The sequence below is a fragment of the Hydractinia symbiolongicarpus genome, chromosome 7 (assembly GCF_029227915.1).
Source record: "Hydractinia symbiolongicarpus strain clone_291-10 chromosome 7, HSymV2.1, whole genome shotgun sequence".
Lineage (NCBI taxonomy): Eukaryota > Metazoa > Cnidaria > Hydrozoa > Anthoathecata > Hydractiniidae > Hydractinia > Hydractinia symbiolongicarpus.
The window spans coordinates 17,083,545-17,105,156 of record NC_079881.1 but is presented as its reverse complement, the minus strand read 5'-3'; the positions used below and the strand labels follow the sequence as shown (position 1 = coordinate 17,105,156).

General features: G+C 33.5%; 2 protein-coding genes and 1 long non-coding RNA gene across 4 annotated transcripts; 2 read left to right on the top strand and 1 right to left on the bottom strand.

Annotated features, from left to right (window-relative positions):
* The first annotated feature begins 1,835 nt into the window (after positions 1–1,835).
* LOC130649130 (uncharacterized) lies at positions 1,836–4,793 on the top strand. Its single transcript, XM_057455348.1, has one exon. The coding sequence runs from the start codon at positions 3,074–3,076 to the stop codon at positions 4,223–4,225; it is 1,152 nt and encodes a 383-aa protein (XP_057311331.1). The 5' UTR covers positions 1,836–3,073; the 3' UTR covers positions 4,226–4,793.
* Positions 4,794–15,248: 10,455 nt separating this feature from the next.
* On the bottom strand, positions 15,249–16,118 carry LOC130649497 (uncharacterized). Of its 2 annotated transcripts, none has more exons than XR_008983055.1 (2): positions 15,978–16,118; positions 15,249–15,807 (listed from the first exon to the last, which is right to left on the bottom strand). It is a non-coding gene; the product is annotated as an uncharacterized LOC130649497 (long non-coding RNA). The 2 variants fall into 2 exon arrangements; XR_008983056.1 differs by having other exon boundaries at positions 15,904–16,030.
* A 2,907-nt stretch (positions 16,119–19,025) lies between these two features.
* On the top strand, positions 19,026–20,255 carry LOC130648555 (tigger transposable element-derived protein 4-like). Its single transcript, XM_057454607.1, has 4 exons — positions 19,026–19,095; positions 19,215–19,386; positions 19,515–20,066; positions 20,138–20,255. Exons 1-4 carry the CDS (start codon positions 19,026–19,028, stop codon positions 20,253–20,255), a joined length of 912 nt encoding a protein of 303 aa, XP_057310590.1.
* Positions 20,256–21,612: the final 1,357 nt, after the last annotated feature.

The window sequence follows — 21,612 nt, the reverse complement described above, 5'->3', positions numbered from 1 at the left end:
GGCATGCGTGTTGAAATTCCGACTTACAATATCTCTCAATGTATCCCAGGCGTTATTAGGATTTCGTTCAGCATAAACTGAATCCCAGTTTTCATTACTCAAATCGCGAGATAATTCAACAGAATTGTAATTTAAATAATCTCTACATTTTATTGTTTCATACTGTTGTTTAATGTTATTAAGTTTTCTTTTGCACTCAGCGCGGTTGAAACGATTTTAATTTCCATTAGATTCTCGGCTTTTGTTGTCAAAATAACATCAATAAGCGACTCAGTGGTGTCCGTAATTCTTGCTGGTCCCTTGATGGTTTGTATAAGGCCATTTAATGATAGTAAATCTTACAACGGTTTATTGTTATTTTTTATAAGATAATTACAGTTAATGTGTCCCAGTATTATGAGTTCTTTGTTTCCGTTATTTATTTTTGTTAAAGTTTTTTGAAAATTATTGTTAAAGTTTTTACTGAGGTGTTTTAAGGTATTCGGTGTAATCGGAAAATATTTCTAACCAAATGCATTCGACATCATAAGTTTCCAAATCGAGTCTTCTAACATAATTTAAGCTGTTGCTAATGTAAGGGCCAACTCCTCCTCACGGCGAAACACGGTCTCTCCGTTCAAATGTATATCCAGAAATATTAATAAACGAACGCAAAGAATCATTTAACAAAGTTTCTGTTACTCCACAAATCTTGATGTTATGATTTTTAATAAAGTAAGTTAATAATTCCAATTTACTTGACAAACCTCGATTATTCTGGTGCACAATTGTAAAATCCTGTTCTTTCCATGGACCTGGACATTTTTCAATATCCCCAGCCATTAACAATAATAAAATTAATAAAAACACGCACACACGTCCGTCCGCCATCTTTCTCTCCTCTTTCTTTCAATATAGAACTAGTCTCGAATGTTTTAATAATATTGTTGTTGGTTCTTCTGTTTATGATTATATGAAAATGTAAAGATCCGTTTTTAGCTACCCTTTGAATATAAACATAGAAGGAAAGAAAACACAAAGGGAGCAATTCTTTTTGATTCTATTAAATCAAACGGTGAAGTTTTATAAATAAATTATTCTTTAATTAAAATTAACTATGATTGTTTTTTAAAAAACCGTCACTACTTATATTGTGGCTGGTTTATTTTTTAATGAAAAGTTATTCGTCAAAGTAATTACTTTCCAAAAATATGATAAAATATGTGACAAAAAAGATTTTTTAAAAAAATGATATTTATTTATGTAAGGAAAGAAGTTAAAGATTGCGAATTCATGGTAGAAAAAATCGTAAATTGCGAAACTAAAAATTGCGAATTGGTGATACAATCTTGGAATGCGGAATTAAAGATCGCAAATCTGGTATTGTGTCAAGAAATACTGAATTTATAATTGAGAATTGTAGCAATGATCCATCAATTTTTCCACGAAATGGCTTTATAATTTTTTTTTTTATCTTGATCATTAAGATTTGTTCTTTTAAAAATTTCTTCCGATGCCAATAATTGCGGGGGTTCCTCTATAAACATTCATATAGCAATACAACGACAGAAGTAACTCGTCTTTTTCATAGAAATGGACAAAATTAGATACGAATTTTATTATTTTTCATTAAATTGCGGAAGAAATGATTGCGAATTTTGGCCAAATTTGCAATCTTTTTGTCCGCAATATTTTCTTTTGCAATAATTTTTTCCCTTGGAGTACTTTGTAAAGGCCGTTTTCCACTTACCGGAAATTTTCCGAGGAAAGAAAAATATACATAGAGCATGCACGTTGGCATTATTTAAAGTTTTCCGCGGAATATTTTGATATTTTTTGGCGAAAAAAGAAAATGTTTTCAACTCTGATTTTCTTTTTTGCGGAGAAGTAATCTATAAACCAATCATAATTGTCGTTTTCACGTGATCAAAGCATAAAAATTAAAAATGGCGGACGAAGCATGTTGTGATGATGTGTGGGAGCAGAATTATACCGCAAATAATTACATGCTCATTGAAAATTTGATGAGTTATATTCGTGAAATATAAAAACGTTCCTGCTAACTTCACGCAGCATATGATCTCGAAAAAGCAATTCAGTGAGTAAAAATACTTGATTTACGACATACTGTATACCTGTACTAACGCGCTCCACCTGATTGTGTGACACAGTTTACGGCTCCTATTCAACGCCGGGTCACACCTTGACTTGTGGCTTACCCCGGCGTTTCTATAATAATAGCCGTATTCTGTTTAAAATGGTTGCGCGCAGCTTTTTTCAGAAAGTTATCGCAAAACCCATTTTTTACGGACCTTCGTTATTCGGTTGCACTCAGTTAAATTTCAGAGTCATGTCAGTACCCGAACAAATCTGAAACATGCTGCACAATCCATTTTAGATTGATAATGTCATTGATAGTTCCGTATGAAACATTGATTATAAGGGACGTAAAAACCTTGTGCATATAACTCGCGGTTGCGACTTATATATAACGGTCAAATGTCATAATTCACAAGTTGCGGCCGCATGTTATAATTTGCAGCTGCTTATTATAAGTCGCGGCCGGGAGTTATATATCTCATAAGTCGCGGACGTGAGTTATACGTCGCAGCAACGTCTTCATGCTATACAATTTGCTGACCCACTACGTGACATACACATTCCACAGACCAGATACACGCTTGTATTTGTAATACGCAGTCGCTAGTTGTAAGTTTCGACCGTTAGTTATAAGTCGCAGCCGCGAGTTGTGCCGCGAGTTGTGCCGCGAGTTTTACTGCAAGTTTTGAACTAGAACCCAGTTTTCCCAAATCAACCATGGTACAAATCAGATTATATTGTATTAATAGGATCCGCGGAAACAGCTTTGTATGACATGAGGATCAAAAATAAGATAAAGCTAAAAATTAATGTTCATTATGAAGTATTAAACAGAGATAAAGAATGACAGCTAAAAAATATATGTAAAGTTTGTAATTAACTAAATCCAATCAAACAATTACTCAAAAATGAAATTGTGGTTGAAACACACATTCTTTAAGAACGTATCCTCATTACGAAGGCACATATCACGTTAACACACCAAAGTGTAGATATGAATAATTTGGTTGATATAAAAGAATGGGAGCAGAAACGAAAAACCACCTTCTTTGTATATATGTTATTATATTTTTTCGCTGAATTTGAGAAAAGTATAAACACGGCTACGTTGTGGTTTTACTTAACAAAACTCATGAAGACTAATCAACCCGTTTTGTATTATGGATTAATAAGCGCTGCAGTTTATATTCTGCCATTTCTGTTATCTTCCGTAGTGGCAAGATTCGCTGACAAAACAAGACGTATTAAGCTGATTATTATCATTATAAATTTTGTGTCCATGTTAGGCAGTATTTTATACGTTATTTCAGTGTCTCCGCTCTTTCCTTTCACAGGGAAACTCCTCAATGGATGTGTTATTATATTACAACCGTTAATTATCGGTGAAACAGCAAGATCATACCCATCTGAAGAAATACAAAGTAAGTTTGCCTATCTAATTGTATCAGCGACATTAGGATTTATGATTGGACCTTGTGTCGTACTTCCGTTTGCAGAAATCGATTTTTGTTTCGGTCAATTACGAGTTGGATATGGAAATATATCAGGTATTCTTCTCCTCGTTACTATCATCTGTATACAATGCTGTGTTGTGTGTTTTGCGCATGATTTATCAAGAGAATATGATATGAAGGAAGCAGCATCTACAGATAAGTCATCCTCTATAATAGGAGATGTTTCAAAGAGCAATGGTATTAAAGTCGTAAAAAAGGCGTTTAAATCAAAAGTTTTAATGTTTATGTTTGCTTTGACATTTTCCAGTGTCATTGGTTCCATCTCATCTGGCAGAAATTTCCCCTTTCTTGTGCTGAATGTATTATTGATGTCGTACAAATGGATTTCTGCTGGTCTTATCTTCCAAGGTATCGGACTCTTGTTACCTTGTCTTGTAGTCATTAAAACCAAAACCGGATCTGTGGTTGTTTTCTGGATTGGAGTATTAGGACAGGTTTCCCTGGTCATATTATTGACTTGCCAATATATATTTGTGTCTGTTCATCTATTTTTCAGCATCAAAGTCGCCATGTTACTGCTATACCTTCTTACCACAATTTTTGTCGATTTTAGCGAACAATTGTTTTTAGTTGTTGCATTTTCCAAGCTGGTGTCATCGCAACATCAAAGCTATTCAGAAAGTAAGAATTGATGCAAGAATTGATGTATCCAGTTATACAGGTCTAAATGTTTTTCGACAGATGCTTGTACGACTTCTTTCGTGTCTGTCAGACCTTTGATAAGTAACAATCACATTTGAAAACAAATTACGACAACATTTTAGTTACAATATTTATAAAATAGTGCTTAGGAAAGGGAAAATTATTTAAATGCAAAACATTTTGTTAAGGGGTTCAACGGGGTTGGAAAAGTATTAGTTTTTAATCTAGTAACATAGCATTTTTTTAACAATTTAAGCTCCTAATATTGTCTTTGTTTGCTTGTTAAAACAAACTCACGATTTTACTGATATTTAATATGTTTGCCAGACTTTTGCTTACTTTACCACCGAAAGAATAAAACGTTTCTAATTTCGAATATAGCTATAGAAAATTTAATTAAAAAAAATTATTTTTAAAGACTGTAAAATGCTTATAACAATTTACTTGAATCTTTTTGGAGCCCTTGTAATTACTCTCTAAGCCGATTTCAAAGCCATCCCCATGGCGCCTTTCGGTTGATATAATGTGTTAATTGATTTAGATATTATAAAAGGGGTCCTTTAATTGATTCCTGTTTTTTTAATAATTATAGAGTTATAAATTGTGACGTAAAAAACAGATTGTCTATTTTCTGTATTTTGTTCCCAGGGTGTGGATTATAATATTATCACAGAATCACCTGGCAGAATAACAAAATTTAAAATTATTTTCATTTAATGGTAGCTTTGAGCGACAATTTAAAAACAATTAATTCTGTTATGTCTCACAACAAAATCTCGGTATAGGTTACGGGAAATAGCAAAGCACGGTTTCATTGTTGCGTGGTGTTATTCGTAAAGAGTGAGACAATGACATAAATTTTTCAGATCTACGTACTGGGCACTTTGATTTCACTCATAAGCACAAGAAGTGTACAAATAAAATTTGGTACTTATACAAAATACCACCAGGTATGTTTACAAAAGAGAACAGCCTCGACGTTGTTTGCTGTTGTTCTTACACGTAGCTTAGCTACCCTAAGGCTAGATTTAGGAATAAACTAGCGTTTATTAGTTGATACTAGATAATTAAATATTAAACTTTTTCGCTATAGCTAAGACCGAGCTCTTTAGCTGCTTTAACAGTCAAAATTTAGGAGAAAAATTACATCACAGTTTTTAGCTTATAGTAAACATATCTGAGAACATCTGGGAAAATTTTATTGTTCATTAAGTTACCCCATATACGCAGTGTGAAGTATTTCTTTTTACAAGAACATCAAACAAAATTTCACAAGGATTTCTTTTGCATTATCTAAAATTAAGATTTTCTAAGATAAATTTTTGTGATTTTGTGATTTATAATTATTCAACTTTCTTGCTGAGAATTTTTAGGTTTAAAACCAATGTCCCGCAGAATGTGTATATTTTCCATTCTTACCCTATTATCACATAAGCTATACAACGCCTTTTTTTGCAGGAAATTAAAAACACCTAAACAGAAAAAGTTTTTTTTATGAAATATATTAATATAAATATTGTAAATTAATTTCAAACCGATTAGTCCCTACAGCCATATTGGTGTCCGCGGTATAAAAAACTATAAAAAACGCGGCAAACATGGCGTATTATGTGACGTAAAATTACCGTCAGCAGTCTTCTTTGCTAAAGTTGCGTAATATGATGAACAACGTCGAGGAACCCTGGGTAATTTCGAAAAAATGTGGTGCTGATATCAGCATATTTCAGCCCTCGAATGCAACCCCTCCGTTTATATAGGAAAATATTTTTTTAACCTGATAGTCAGATAGAGTGATTAAAAACGCTTAACATAGAAATAACAAATACGTAAAAGTATTTTTAGTAAAGTTTCTCTGAAGTAAGAAAATTTTATCACACCGCTACGTTGTGGATTTACTTACTTAACAAAACTCATGAAGAGTAATTAACCTGTTTTGTATTATGGATTAATAAGCAATTTAAACTCTGGCATTTTTGTTATTTTCCTAACCTTTGAAGTGCAAAGCACGTCCACAGCTGGAGGCCCGTGCACGTAGTTAGCGGTGTTCTAAAACCCAAATCTCTGGAAGAGTAGGTGGGTGTCACCTGTCTCATGCTTTAGAAAAATATTGAATTGGGTCTAGCAACTTTACCAAACACAAACTATCTGGAGATTTCAAAGCCACCAATCGCAACTCAATTTCCGTTAGGCTAATTATTTTTGTCCGAAAACGGTTTTTTTTAAAAACGTATCATCTCTTAAGATTATTGATTCTGAAAAAAAGAATTGTTTTACAGTACACAGAAAGGATATGTTCTTTAACGCAGAATTTTCTTATTTATGCTTGTGTCAGTACAAAGCTCTTAACAGTTTTAAATGAAAGAAACGTCAGTTATGCCATCAATTAAGATTACTATTATCAGCATAAAACGATTGTTAATCTTATGAAATCTTAACGAGGTCAGCCAAGTATTAATAGGCATATTCATACAAGTTATTCCTTCATGACCAACCATCTGTGTTATCAATGCCTGTTTGTGTGTGTGAGAGAACATATCACAGCTGATAAATTCATACATTTTTTCGTTGTTTCGGCTGTACTTAATTGTTAAATGGAGCAGTGTCCAGCATTTGTACTTAATCGAAAGACAATGCATTGTTTTGAAAGCTGAGGATTGTTGTGTGTTTATAAGGTTTTGGTGGTGTAGCTGGCTACGTAACAGGAAAAACTATGACATTTTCGAAGTAAATCAGTGTGGTTAACAAGGTTAACTATTTTGTTCTCGGCTGAATTACATGATTTAATCGTACCGGCGACCACGAGCAATTAATGTGAAAAATGTTTTTCGATGAATTAAACATTGGTTTTTCGAAATGTTGCTATTAAAATACAAAATACCAGCAAAGAGTAATGCACCAGAAAAAAACAGGCAACTAGCTTTATTGAACTCACAGCTTATCGAGCTTTACTTTTAGGGATAATGATGAGGCAAATTACTGGTTCATGAAGCATTTGGATCTTTTAAACAAAACGTAAGCATATTGCTTTCGTCCAAGCTTTAATAATTTGTGGTTCCTTTTAGCCTGCCTCAGGTTAAAAGATACCACAAATCCTTAAAGCTTAAACGATTTCCCTATTCATGACTGACGGGTGTGTGCGTTGTTAAGAGGGATTATGTTCTTAGTATCACATTCATTTAAACGAGAAAACCAAACAGTGATCATATGATATGATATGTGATCACAGCATTGTTTTCAGTGTGATCAAATGTTTAAGAAGACTTGACTTGGTTTCTATACTCGTGTTGATTTTTGTCTGTACAAAATTTATCTGGAGGGTACAAAATAAACTATTCTATCAAATGAAGAGGGTTTTATTACATAAATATGTAGCTACTAAATAAAAACTATTAAATTAATAAAAGATAAACAAACGAAAATGTTGTTTGATATAAACTCATCAATACAGCTACCGCATGTTCCCGAGAATAAAATAGAAAGTTTTCAAAAGTTCGTCACATTCCAGGATGAAAACATAGAGCTTTTTATAAATCAATTGTACATTATCATGTTGAAACAAATTTGAAGTAAAATTATCTTTCGTTTGCTTTTTAAATAAGTAAGAATAGTTTATAAATCAATTTAATAAACCAGAAAAAATTGTTACTAAGTAAATTCGGATATTTTATTTATTTTTACATTCCTGTGCAATATTATTTTTCTTATCCAGGTCGGTTTAGTCGAGTTTTTGACGATTTTTATCAGACCAGCAAAACGCCAGCAAAAGTTGTTTTAAATTGAAGGACATTCGTATATAGTGATTTCGATAAAGAATTTGCTAGCATAACCAGCCGAATAAGTTTGTTCATACGCCGTAAATGTAGGTAGAATGACGAATTAGTAATTTTAACTAAATAGGCAAAATTAGTCACTTTTAGATACATACTTCTCTATAAAAATAGCTGTCTTCTGTCTATCTGTCCCAAGCGGTTACCGATATTACTTTGATGTTTCCGCGAGTTTGGGGTTGTTTAGTCAAAAACTTTGTATTGAATAATATAAATATTATCATGTAATTAACAAGCGAGTTTATTCTAGGCTACGATTCGACAGCTACAGCTGTCATCAAAGTTAATTACTTTAAATGCTCTGATCAGATTGGTTAATTTCGATCCTCTAATTAATTCTTCAAATAATAAATAGCCAAAGATGATTACGATCATTGCCGTCGATGACAGCTGTATCTGTCGAAACGTAGCCTAGAATAAACTCGCTTGTTCATGACATGATAATATTCATATTATTCAATGACAATGACTGAAAAGATACGTGTCAATATTTTTAAAATTAAAAAAAAATTATAATTGATTAAAATAAATTCAAGAAATTAATTTATTTCTTTAATTAATTTAACTACATTAATTTATTACCATAAATAAGAAAAATAAATTAAGTGAACAAAATGAATACATTAATTTAATACGCCATTTTTACTGGGAGATATTCCAGTCTTGAAATGGGCTGCGCTAAGGCACAAACTCGGGAATATCCCACCCGTTTGCGATCGTAGCAGGCCAGTTGCTTAAATCACGCGCCTGCGATATTATTTTACCTACTTTCTCACGTACTCTATCCTAAATCAATTTTAACATTGAATGTTCGTCCAGTTTGTTTTTAAAGAGGCCATTGTTTTTTGCATACTTGTCAGACGATTCGATTGTTAACTCGAATATTCACTATGCAAACACAGGGTATCTCTAAGAAAATCAGCTCTCAGGTAAATAACTCTCATGCTGTCATTCACTCAGTAGTAAATTTGGAAGCACTCGAAGAATTCAGTGTTCTTACATATCTTTATTTGCAATTTGTTTTTCAAAGTTCAATCGTGTCAATATCTGGAATTCAAATGACTTGGAATATGTCATTGAACAAGGTGATGTACTTTACAAGTCCATGAATACTTCATCATTTTTATCAACCCTTGACCTTCCTAGGACTGTCAGTGTTTACAACGCTATAGTAGAACTTGATTTTAACCAAGGCATGTTTGGAACACTAACCAGGAATAATGAGTCATTAAGTGACTTAATAACATCTTTATGTTCAGACCAAGATAACGATGGTAAAATATTTATCTGTGAAGGTTACTGTATCATTATTTAATGCATCTTGTAATCCATTCAGTGCTATTTTAGTTGATTATCATAGCCGTGATAGCAATAGAGAACCAACTCCTATTGGAACGTCTATCTTCTTACATTTTTCTAGTTTACGAGATCTGGCATCCTACTTTGCAACAATTGTTCTAACATGCCAGCTATTAACGAATGTCAAAAAAGAATTCTGATGTAACAGTGATCAAAAATACTTCTTCAAGCCTAAAGTATGATGTGTTGATGACACTGGATATGCTCAAGATATGTTCCTATTAATAACAAAATTATGTTTGTTAAGAAGCTTTTGTCCGAAATGTTCACAATAACGTTAAATACAGATAATATGACACCCTATGATTTGAAACTCTTTACCGAAAATTCTTAAGCCGATGATACAAGCGATGAATAGGTTGATAGATGTTCATTTCATTTCTTCATGTATATATTTTTAATACTTTTTATTTTTATCACTTAGTTCACAATTTTGTTATTTTTACACAACTTGGTATAACTAATATGTATACTTTACGTTTTCTCAGGCACCTCGTTATAGTTAAAATTTCCTGCTGCAGTATTTTCACACAAGTTTCTCCGGAGTTGACAAGTAATATATCATTGCTTGCACATAACTGACTTTTTACCTTGTATTCCATAGTGCATATATTTTAGTTTTTATATCTCTGTTTATCTTTTGTAAATTCTTGCAGTCGGATTCGCATCATAATACTGGTTGAACCAATCACGGGCCAGTATTTAGGTTAAGCAGCCATTATGAAATGGTGTACAAATACCGTAATCATAATGTTGTGGTGAAACCTTCATAAATAAAATACTGGATTTTTTAAGGAATTCTTTTTTTTTTAGTCAAATCCATAATATGTTTTAGATACTGCTTAATAATTGCCATTTTGCGACATTTTAACACCGTTTTGCTTGTAAATTCTGTTTAAATAAAGGTTGCTACTGTGAAGGTTTGACTGTGAAAAGTCGACTTTGTACCTCATCGGAGAGCGACGAAGGAGAACATTCCGACCGCAAGAATAGGACAGCTAACTGGCCTGTCACTTTTCTAATATATTTTGTTCCATTTTCTTTTCTTTTTTTTTGCCAACAAAATGTGAATATGTATTCCATTGTCTAGTGCTTAGAAGCATTGGTGCCTGTACTAAGTCAACCATTTCTATGTCCTTCTAATCCGCAAACGCAAAACGAATTATAGTCTTCAACCCGCGTTCTTGCTATATATCATAGCCAACAGGGCCGTGGTCATGTATTTACACTCGGAATGCGAAATTTTCGAATTCGTAAAAAACATGACACCGTGTATCGTATCGAACAAACTATATGATTGCTAATGTTCATCTGTGTTAAGTTTGACCAATAAGCAGCCATTTTTTGCAAAGTCGTGATTCGTAGATATCGTCCTGGGTTACGGACGAAATTTTTACCATCTATGGAACAAAACCTCGTATAGTTGTGATGGCGAGTATTTAGGATCCTAAAAACTCTCGTTCCCAATGCCTTTTGTGTCTTTGCTATATTAGTCTCGCTACTCTCTGAATATGAAAAAGAGGCAATGAAAGGTGAGGGCTATCATCATAGTATCTGATGGTTCTTCCACCACCCTTCGCACGTACCATACCAATCAAAATACATGATTCTTTGAAAAACCAATCCAAGATTTTCGCGGCCTGGACATGCAAACGAAGGAACGTAACGACGAAGGCCATTTTGGTTTTGAAAGAGGTCGTTGTCACTGTTAGGTTTAACCTTTTGGTGTTCTAAAAGCTTTTTATTTTTGTAATATTTGTCTTATGTATGTTTTTACATCTTAAGATAAATATATGTCACGTTTTTTAGCCAAGTACAGATCGATACAGTTTTAAGATTTTGGCTAGGAACGAAGATTTTAAAGGCTAGCTAGCTAGAGTCCTACTTTTAATACTATTCTTTATGGTATAAGAGCTCTTTATTCTTACCCAACATTTAGTTTTATGTTGGGGCTATAGCCATTTAGCTAGCTCCTATCTTTGGATAAAAGTGAGAGCATAAAAATGCAGTTTGGCTACAACAATATTCTTAAGCAATAATTCTTATTCTAAATGCAGTTATAGCTAGGTAGCTACATCTTTAATTAATTTCCTGAAAACTTCTGCTAATAAGATGGCTGACCGTTTGTTTTAGCTAGGCGGGCAACGACAGGCTGTTCCCTGTGTTTTTATTTAAACCGAAATTTCAATAGCATTTAGCTCGATGTCATGACTAATTTTGTGTGTATTAAGCCCAGTCCAGTGTTACAATTAATTGTTAATGTTTACTGAAACTTATTTCCCAAAATAAAATATTATTGTCTGATTGTTTTTGCTATGGAGGAGTCACAACGGTTGTAAACCGTGTTTTTATTTTAGCCTTTGTTGCGGGAAAGTTGTTTTCTGAAAAATATGTAACACTGGAAACAACATGTTGTGTGCACTTCACTTGATTTACGACATACTATATACCTGTACTTAAGCGCTTTACCTGAATGTGCATGCCCTACACTTGTTTTTTGATTTTCCATTGTTTGAAAAAAGCATGTGAATATTTAACTGCTAAAAGTTAAAAATAATACTATTCCGAATACAAGACACAATAAAAATTCAATACAATTCTTTTCATTTACAAAAACTCGTTTACAAAATATGTTTTAGATGAATACATTATACATCTATATGGCAGTCCATTGGTATCAACGTAAAAAAATATGATGGATATGTCAAAATAAAAAGAAACATAATATAAAAAGACAAATTTAAATCAATAAAAATAATATTAAAAAATTCAACCAATTAGGATAAAAAAATATGTTTTGACGATAAATAAATTATTAGAAAAAAAAAACCGTTAAAAGAAATAAAATTTGGAACCCAGCCGTTAGAAAGGTTGTGACAAAGATTGAAAAGCAGAAAACTGGAAACAGAAAAGCGTTCTGACCTTAGACATGAACACTCGAGAAATCGTATGGTAATGCTTGGGCTGACGAAGAAACCACCCCTTAGAAAGGTAGGCTTAGAACCCAGCGGCGGTAACGCAGAAAACAATTACATATCATCTCGAACTTAAACAAGGAGTTCAATTCACCAGCCAGTCAACTTTTATGCTTCGAAATCTGCCACCCTCCATTCTTTGGAAGGCGTTATCAATCGTCTCGAGATTGCAATTGAAGACCTATCTTAACCAATGAAAAACACACACTCTTTTGTCACCAAAAACAAAAAGCCTTCACGATCTATGGTCTTTCCCACCGAAAAAGAGGAGAAAATCTTTGAAATTTGAACATTTTTTATTCACAATAATGTTTAGTTTGCAAATCTTATGAATGAACCGGTAACTGTTAAACCCTTTGTGCCTAGGAATTTAAAAAGTACATTAATAATGATGGGGTGCCAGTACAAATTAACGTATCTGTTGAAATGGCTTTGTATGCTAAAGCTAAATGTTTGACCCACTTCACAAATCAAGAATGCCCAAGATCCTGAGATTGCTACGTCTAATGACCTAGAAATGGATAATAAACGATATTTTTGTTCTGGTAATTTGAATGAAATAATTTCTTTAGCCAGCACAAATGCAACCTGTTTGCAAACTTCCGTCATTAACAGAAATAGAAATAGAATCAGAGGAGGACAAAGACTGAAAATTGTAAAACTACATATTATGCTATTAGGTGGATATTTTTGTTCTTATTTTGTTATAAAAATAACAATACGATATATTGTAGGATGTTTTTGTTGTAGGGAGACATTGGTATTTTGCTCTTTAAAGTGCTTTTTGTTGAATATATTTATATAACAAGGCACTGCATCGTTATGTACTTTATTACATTTACATATTATGTTTTCTACTTCACTTACTTCCTCCCAAGACTCCTCAGTTACGTTGATATGTTTTTCCTTAGGGTTATAATTTTGTGGGAAGGAAAACATGTGATTAGGTATTCCAGTTCGTAATTCTTATCCTGATTGATCCCTTATGCTGAGAGTTTCACATACGACAAAATGTATCACATTCTCTTTGAAGTACAGGATTAAAAATATAGGATAGCATTTTACGATCAAATGTTCAACTTGGGTCATACAAATAGGATAATCAACCAATCATGCAAATCCTTCCACCTTCTTTCTATTTTGTTAGAGGTTGATTTCGCATACTCAATTCACTTAGTGCTGTCCTCCAGATCGCAGAACTTGTCAACTAAGTATGCCATTGCCATTAAACCAGTCCCCTTCAACGATCCGTGAGTAAATACATAGGCAATTTCTTTGTTTCTAGAAGATACTCAGTATAGAATTTTCCAATCAAAATTGGGTCAGGAAAAACTATTTTTCTGAAAAACGTTTCTAGAAAACCATCATTTTGTCATGCCCACCAAGAGAAAAAGTCGATCCTGGCCATCAGAAATAAACGGTCTTTTCAATGTTTTTTTTATTTTTTTTTTCACATTTCTACACCCCACTTCATCTGGATCTTAATCGAATAACATATCTGCTACAAGATTCCTAGGAACACAAAATTATGTTTCGCTCTGAGTTTATGATTCATGGCGCAACATCAAGTAATTTGTCACATTGAACAGCTTTCCTAACAATTGTGTTGCATTGTCGACATAATTTATTTGACAAAATTTCAAACGCCTGTCGCTGGAAAACTCAAGCAGTATTGTGGATACAGCTTTTGAATAAAGTCAACTTAACTCTGACCGTTCCATATTCTGTTCCACGTAACATTTCAGTTCCTCATGTAAAGAAATATCTTAGCAACAATCAGCCATGTTGTCTCAATTAAACAAGCCCTGTATAAGTTACGCGTATAAAGCAGACCATCGATGAAGGGGAACTGGTGATCTTGATTTTGATACTCATAGGCCATGCCGACGGTTTTCATTTTGAAGAAAAAAAAGACAAACAACACAACAATTTTGTTTTTAATTTATTTAAAAACTAATTAAAACAAATAATAACATTAAAATAAAAAAAAAACTTTTAGGAACGAATTTTTTTATCATTTATTTATTTTATTGCTTTTTTCACTATCCACGTTAGTTTCATTCCGCTGAAAACATGGAATATTTTATGCGCATGCGCAAAATTTAAATTCTGAGGTTCCTCATTTCTGCCTCCCGGGCGAGCACAAGCGTGGCTGCACAACCCCTATTTATTTACTGTATTGTAGTAAATATATAGTGTAGAGCTAACCCTGGATTCTTTTAAATGACGCAAGTGTGACCAGGGCGTCAGAAAATAAAAAAATATGGACTTTGAACGCTCAGGGAAATTTATAGCGCGAAATTCAAATCGAGTCTAAGAGACTGAAACAACACCGAATTTGAGGCCCCAAAACAGCACAAAAAATTTTTTTGCATATTAAAACTGGACTTTTTAACCATAATTGATCTATTTTCTGAGCAAATCAAAAGAAATCAGGAGCCTAACAGTTTTTTTCAAAAGATATAAGCGAAATTGAAGAGGAAGGCTAGCTACAGGATATTCAAGATGGCTGACCAGACACACACAAACAACCTAAGTTTTGTCGTATTTGTGCCAAAAAATTAGGGAAAGACAAAATGGACGTACGGAAATTGAGTGAAAGGATTAAGATTGCATTCTATATAGATCCAGTAAATGACGAAACCTGTGTACATCCCACCAAAATGTGCCTAAACTGCTATTCAAAAATGAGAAATATTGAAACTAGAAAATCAACACTCTCAGCAGACTTTAAAGTGGCAGAATGGACCCCACATTCCTCCCTAAACTGTATTACATGTGATCCCATGAAACGTGGTAGACACATTAAAAAAACCAATTCAGGTCGTAGGACAAAATTAGAAAACGCCAAATGGACACGAGATATTTTGCAAAAAATTCAGGACAATTACATTGACACTTTTCCACACAATATATACAATGTAGAAAATTTGGATAATGAAATAAATCCTTATCTTAAATTGTGCATATGCAATATTTGTAATAACATACAAAAATTTCCTGTATACATTCAAAAATGCCAGCATTCATTTTGAATGAACTGCATCCTGCCCAAGATTGAGTGAAAACTATTGACTAGGCCTATGTGTCCAGTGTGTGGCACTAATTTTCAAAAAATTGAAAAATCTGTAAACGTAGCTGACATGCTAAAGTGTATTGTGATTGCCTGCAAAAATTCATGTGGTTCTACATTTAATGTGCATGATGAAAAGAGCAGACAAGAACATGAAAGTCTTTGCTTTCAAAAAACACCAACTGCCATCACTGTTAATGACATCTTCAGAATTAATGATGTTGAATCGATTCCAAGGGAAGTTGAAGATGCGACTCTGCATATTATTGAGAAGAAATTAGCCAGTAGCAGCTCGAAAATTGCAGAATTCAAATCTGGTGGTCCTCGGGTAAGCAGTTCTAAATTACAATAATTATATTTTCAAAATCATAAAACATTAAACTTGTATATATTCAGACAATGTTTTTAAAAATGAATATTTATTCCAGCATTACATTTTACTTTAGCCAATTTACATTACATCAACACCGAAAGCATACAAAGCCAGTAGCATTGCATCACAACGTACCCTCAGAAATAGGAATAAACATGTTCAAAATAACATAATAAATATTTCTGGCAGTGATGAAGTATCTGCTGTAAGCCAGACTGCTGTTCTGATACAGTCATTTGAACAAAAACAGAGAGTGGAAATTATAAAAAGTCACAAATCCCACCAGTGGAGATATCTGAAGAAACCATGGTCTCTTTGAAAGCAGATATTGGAATACCATGGGAAAAACTGAAAACAATGGCTCGTTAATTTTCATTTTAAACTATTTCTTAAAAACAAATTCATTTTATGATCATCTGCATGTATTGCAAATGTAAATATTTTGATTACAAACATGTTTTAATCCCTTTAATTGGTTAAGGACATTCAACATTAAACCAGCTGCAATCAACAAACAACGAGATGTAGCACAATCATGGGCTGGCAATGAATACATTGTTGAGGATACACCTTTTACAATGGAATCGAATGACCACAAAGGAGTATATGAAGTTAGAACAACACCCTGGTCATATGTAGCAGATCTTAAATCACACATCTTAGATCGTATGAATAAACTTCATGAGTAAACCTTTTTTTTATCTCTATTCATAAAAATTGTTGTTGAATGAAATTTTTGAATTAAATAATTATTTATTGTACTTATACCAAGATATTAACAACCAAGAAAAGAATTATATGTAATTCCTATTTTAATTAGGAGCAACTTTGTGATGCATCCTAAAGAATTTCAGAAAGAAATACATTTAAAGATTGGTGGAGATCATGGTGGTAAATCTTTTAAAATGAGTTACCAAGTTTGTAATGTGGAGAAACCAAACAAGAAATAGTGGTGTTTTCATACTTTGAGGCAAAGAATTACCGTGTTAATCTTAAAGTTGGTTTACAAACATTCAAAAGTCAAATTGACCAGCTTCAACTGAGCCACTGGAGGTAAATTTAACTTCATGTAAATCAAACCATCATGTAAATATTTTTTTAGATCATTCAAGTTTGTTTTCTTATTAGGGGATATCTGTTATGTTATACTTGGCGCTTTATATTATGCGTATATATTTATGGTGTAATCGGCACTTGATATAATATATATAGTTGAAACTAAACAATATCCAATCAGAGTTTTCATGTTTGGTGACTATGAATTTTTGTGTGCCGTTTATGGCCTTACTGGAGCAAATGGTAAACTTTATTACTTAATCGAAAGTGTTAGGCATATACCTGAAAACAGATGGAATTCAAAATGTTAAGTTTTATTTTTAGGACGCCACTGTTGTTTATTTTGTAACATCACTTCAACTGAGATGCAGTTAGCAGATCGTGGAGCTTCAGAGTTTCGAACTTTAGATACTTTGAAGCGAGACTTTGAATGTTAAAGCTGTTGAAAATTCAATCTAATAAAATATACAAAGGTTATTCACTCACTGTTTTTACAACCAGGTTGCTCTCCCTGTACTCCATATCTCTCTTGCAACTTTTTTGAAATTCTTTAACATGCTAGAAGAAAAGTGTAGAATCATTGATTTAAAAATTGCAAAAAAGATTGCTGGTGTCTTCACCAGCAAAAACGATATTGAGGAATACAACATGCTGCACCGGAAGGCCAAAGATCTGGAACATTGAATTGGTGAATGATGCTATTGCAAGATCTGTGATTGACAATCCAGACAATGAAGAATTCATCAAAAAGACATATGAACCAAGACTAGAGTATCTTCAAACCAAATTAGTAAATAAGGTAAGTTTACACTTACAAAGCTTAGTCTGAATGCTAACCCCCTTATTGGAAAAAACTTTTTATAAAAAAAATTAAAATCTAAATGAAAAAAAATATTTTGTAGGAAAAAGAAATGGAAAAACTTTTAAGATCACCATGTTTCAAAAAAAGTTATGGGCCTTGTGTAAAAAAGTTGGATGAAATTTTGTCAAAGTTAAAGTACAGCGCCAAGCGTATCATGGGAAGAGTTTCGTGGGAAACCACGTTCATAAAATGTTGAAGGTATATATATAGCATTATTATTTGGATTAAAATGTCAATTAGTATGTTTTCATACCCTTCTCCTATATATATTTTCTTTGTATAGGTTGAAAACATTATCACACTGTGCAATCATTGCCAATATTAATTGTTGGCCTTGGTTTTGCGAGCACAGAAATTCATATGGAAGCCATTGAAGTGTGCCAATCATTTAAACTCTTATTCCACAAATATTCGAAGTGCCACAATTTGATTAACGATTTACAAGTATTTGACAAAGAACGACTCAGTGAATTAGGTAGACTTATTGTCACACTTTCAAATATTCCATATTGTTATCACATATAGCTAGCTATTTATTAGTTATGTTGCTTTAGTTAGTTAGTATCATGGTCTGCCAGTAGTATAGTCTGTGAATTTATATATGTATTTGAGTTCCTAAGATTTTTTACAGCTGTCAAAATGTAAAAAACTGTGTAACACTGTTAAGGTCATCTAGGCAATGGAGCCAGCTATAGGATAAGTTTTAAGAATGTAATAAAAATAGAATAAAAGTTTAAAGCTAGCTATACTCATTGGATATTATCATTTCAGACCGAAGTATCATTGACTTAATGGCATACCTTAGAAATACGTGGCCAAAAGACACCATCACCCCAAAACATCATTTACTGGAGGATCATGTTCTTCCATTCCTTAAAAGATGGAAAACAGGTCTTGGGGTGTATGGAGAGCAAGGAGGTGAAGGTATTCATGCAGAATTTAATTCAATAAAAGCGATTTACTGCAGAATGCCATCTTTGGTTGCCCGAGTTCACAGCATCGAACAGATTCTGTGGTCCCCTCAGAATTTACCTTGAAAACCTTACAAGAAAACTCCTATAATTCGAACCCATGTAATTCGAAAAATCATGTAAATCGAACAGATTTTCCGGTCCCATCAAGAAATTTTAATCATGTAATTCGAATTTTCGAATTTTTTGAGTTTTTGAAGCTTAACAACTCGATAATTTGCAATCGAATGTTTTTTTTTACATTCGATTGGAGCTCGTCCACTGCTTTTGGCTTCCATTTCTTATCACGACAAGATGGGGAAAAGAAAGCATAAAGAACTCACTTTAAAAACAAAACATGAAGCTCTCCGTGACTTGGAGGATGGTATGTCCAATAAAGACGCATCCATCAAGTACTCCGTTCCAAGCAGCACCTTGTCAACATGGAAGAACAATAAAGAGAAGATATTCCTTGCTTTCAAAAACTCGTCACTAAAACGCCAGACAAGTACGAAAAATTGAATGAATCGTTGTTGACTTGGTTTACCTCAATGCGTGGTAACAACATCCCAATTAACGGACCAATTTTAATCGAGAAAGCTCGTGAATTTGCCACAGCATTTAACTATGAAGATTTTTCAGCATCGAACGGATGGTTGAGAGGCTGGAAGGAGAGGTAATACTTACTTGTCTATTATGTTCCAACAGGGTTTATTCTAACATGAATGCTTTCACTCCATGCACATAAGGATAAAAACTTCCGTAAGTTCGATATTTGCAACATGATCTTTTTTTACTATTCAGATATGGAATCACATTCAAAGAAGTATCTGGGGAGTCCGCAAAAGTAACAAGTGAGATGACAGCACCTTGGGAAGAAACTACCCTACCAACTATATTGGCCAGATATGAATTAAAAGACATCTTCAATGCCGATGAACTCGGCCTATTCTACCAAGCGCTACCATCAAAGTCTTATCACTTCAAAGGAAAACGCTGTTCCGGCGGAAAGCACAGCAAAGTGCGCCTAACAGGAATGGCTGCATCTAATGCTTTGGGCGAAAGACTTCCAATGTTTGTGATTGGAAAGTCCGCGAAACCCAAATGTTTCAAAAACTTGAGAAATCTACCCTGTCGGTATCGCTCGCAAAATAAATCCTGGATGGATGGAGTATTATTTGAAGAATGGGTTAGAGAATTAGATCGTAAATTCGAGTCACAAGGAAGGAAGATTGTTTTAATAGTCGACAACTGTCCCGCACACCCAAACATCACAGAGTTAAAGCGTGTAAATCTACAATTCCTGCCACCTAACACCACTTCTTGTACCCAACCTATGGATCAAGGAGTTATCAGGTAAAATTTCTTCAAAGTTACTCATTATTCTGTTGTTTGGAAATATTTATTTCCCATTCATTGTTTTGAAGCCATTCCAGTGTTGTCAAAGAAAAAAGTTTGTTTGGTAACACTAGAATGTCTTCCAATTACTCTCTACCAAAACAAAACAAAATCAAAAATTTTTTTTGGCATACTAAACTTAAGTAAAATGGCAAGAACTAATATTGCAGAAGTTGTTGAAGTTTGTGGGAAGAAGATTTCTTTGAGTTATGAAATTTCATTGTCCGTAGTAAGGCAATTCAAATGCGAGTCAATGGTTAAAGGGTATCACGCCTATATGAATGAATGGATACCAGTTATTGGTGAATCTTTACAAACGCGTCCTGAACCTGAGAACGAAATAGATAAATATGCAGTTGCTGTGACAAAAGACGACAAAGTTATTGGTCATTTAAAAAAAAGAAAAACTGGTCGATATGCGAAAACAATCTTTTACTTTTTTTTTGTTCAGGTCTTTGAAGGCAAAATACCGATCACTGGTAATTTGAAGGATCTTGAGAGCGTTAGACAAGAAGGCTGAACTACCGAAAACATCAATTCTTGAAGCCATGATAATGCTCAAGACGGCTTGGGATAGTGTGTCGAGTGAAACAATCGTAAATTGCTTTCGAAAATCAGGAATCTCGGAGGTTGCAAGGAATGGTGCTATGGATGAGAATGACGATCCTTTCAAAGATACGGAAAGTGACAAGAGCGATTCAGACGACGAAAATGATGAAACGAATGTTGTAGAAGATTTGAATCAAGATCTAGACCGATTACGAAAGATTAGACCTGACATTGCACCTGACGATCTGGATGTCGAATCGTTCATTGATATAGATTTCAACGTTGTTACTAATGAATCACGCCCATTGTCTGTCAAAGAAATCGTGGATATGTATAAAAATTCGGAAGTAGAAGTCATCGATGACGGCTCTTCAGACGACGAAAGTGCAGAGTGTCCTGATGATGAACCAATTCCACCCCCATCGCAAAATGAGATTGACGACGCAATGGAGACTCTCAAAAAGATGACCCTTTTCGAATCATCGAACGTCATCCCATTGATTCAGAAGATCTCCGAAGAGATTTCCAAGAAACGAGAGCAGAAAATGAAACAATCAACAATCAAAGACTTTTTCGAAAAATTATGAATTTAGTATTTCATTATTCTAACTCGAAAATACAAAAAATAGTTCGAAAGTAAACCTGGGAAAGACTTTTTTCATCGAATTAGGTCAAAAATATGAAAACTCATCTAGTTCGAAACTCATGTAATTCGAACAAAATTCTCGGCCCCTGAGAATTCGAATTACATGAGTTCAACTGTAATATATATATACACAAGTTATATGGTTATTTATTATTATCATTTGCATAAAATTTTCTAATTTTACATACCTTTGACTTCCACGATGTTCTGCAATAGAGGTCAGTGTGTAAGATCATCAAACGCAATGCACACATTGTCACGGTTGACTAACATCACTGCTTTCTCGTTGAGTAGAAAGGTTTCACTGAT

Excerpts from the sequence above, each read along its gene's own strand:
- LOC130648555 (XM_057454607.1), top strand. The coding sequence starts at position 19,026 with ATGGGGAAAAGAAAGCATAAAGAACTCACTTTAAAAACAAAACATGAA. Across the intron at positions 19,096-19,214 it reads TCTCCGTGACTTGGAGGATG|ACAAGTACGAAAAATTGAAT; the intron begins GTATGTCCAATA and ends CTAAAACGCCAG. Across the intron at positions 20,067-20,137 it reads ATGGATCAAGGAGTTATCAG|CCATTCCAGTGTTGTCAAAG; the intron begins GTAAAATTTCTT and ends ATTGTTTTGAAG.
- LOC130649130 (XM_057455348.1), top strand. The coding sequence starts at position 3,074 with ATGAATAATTTGGTTGATATAAAAGAATGGGAGCAGAAACGAAAAACC.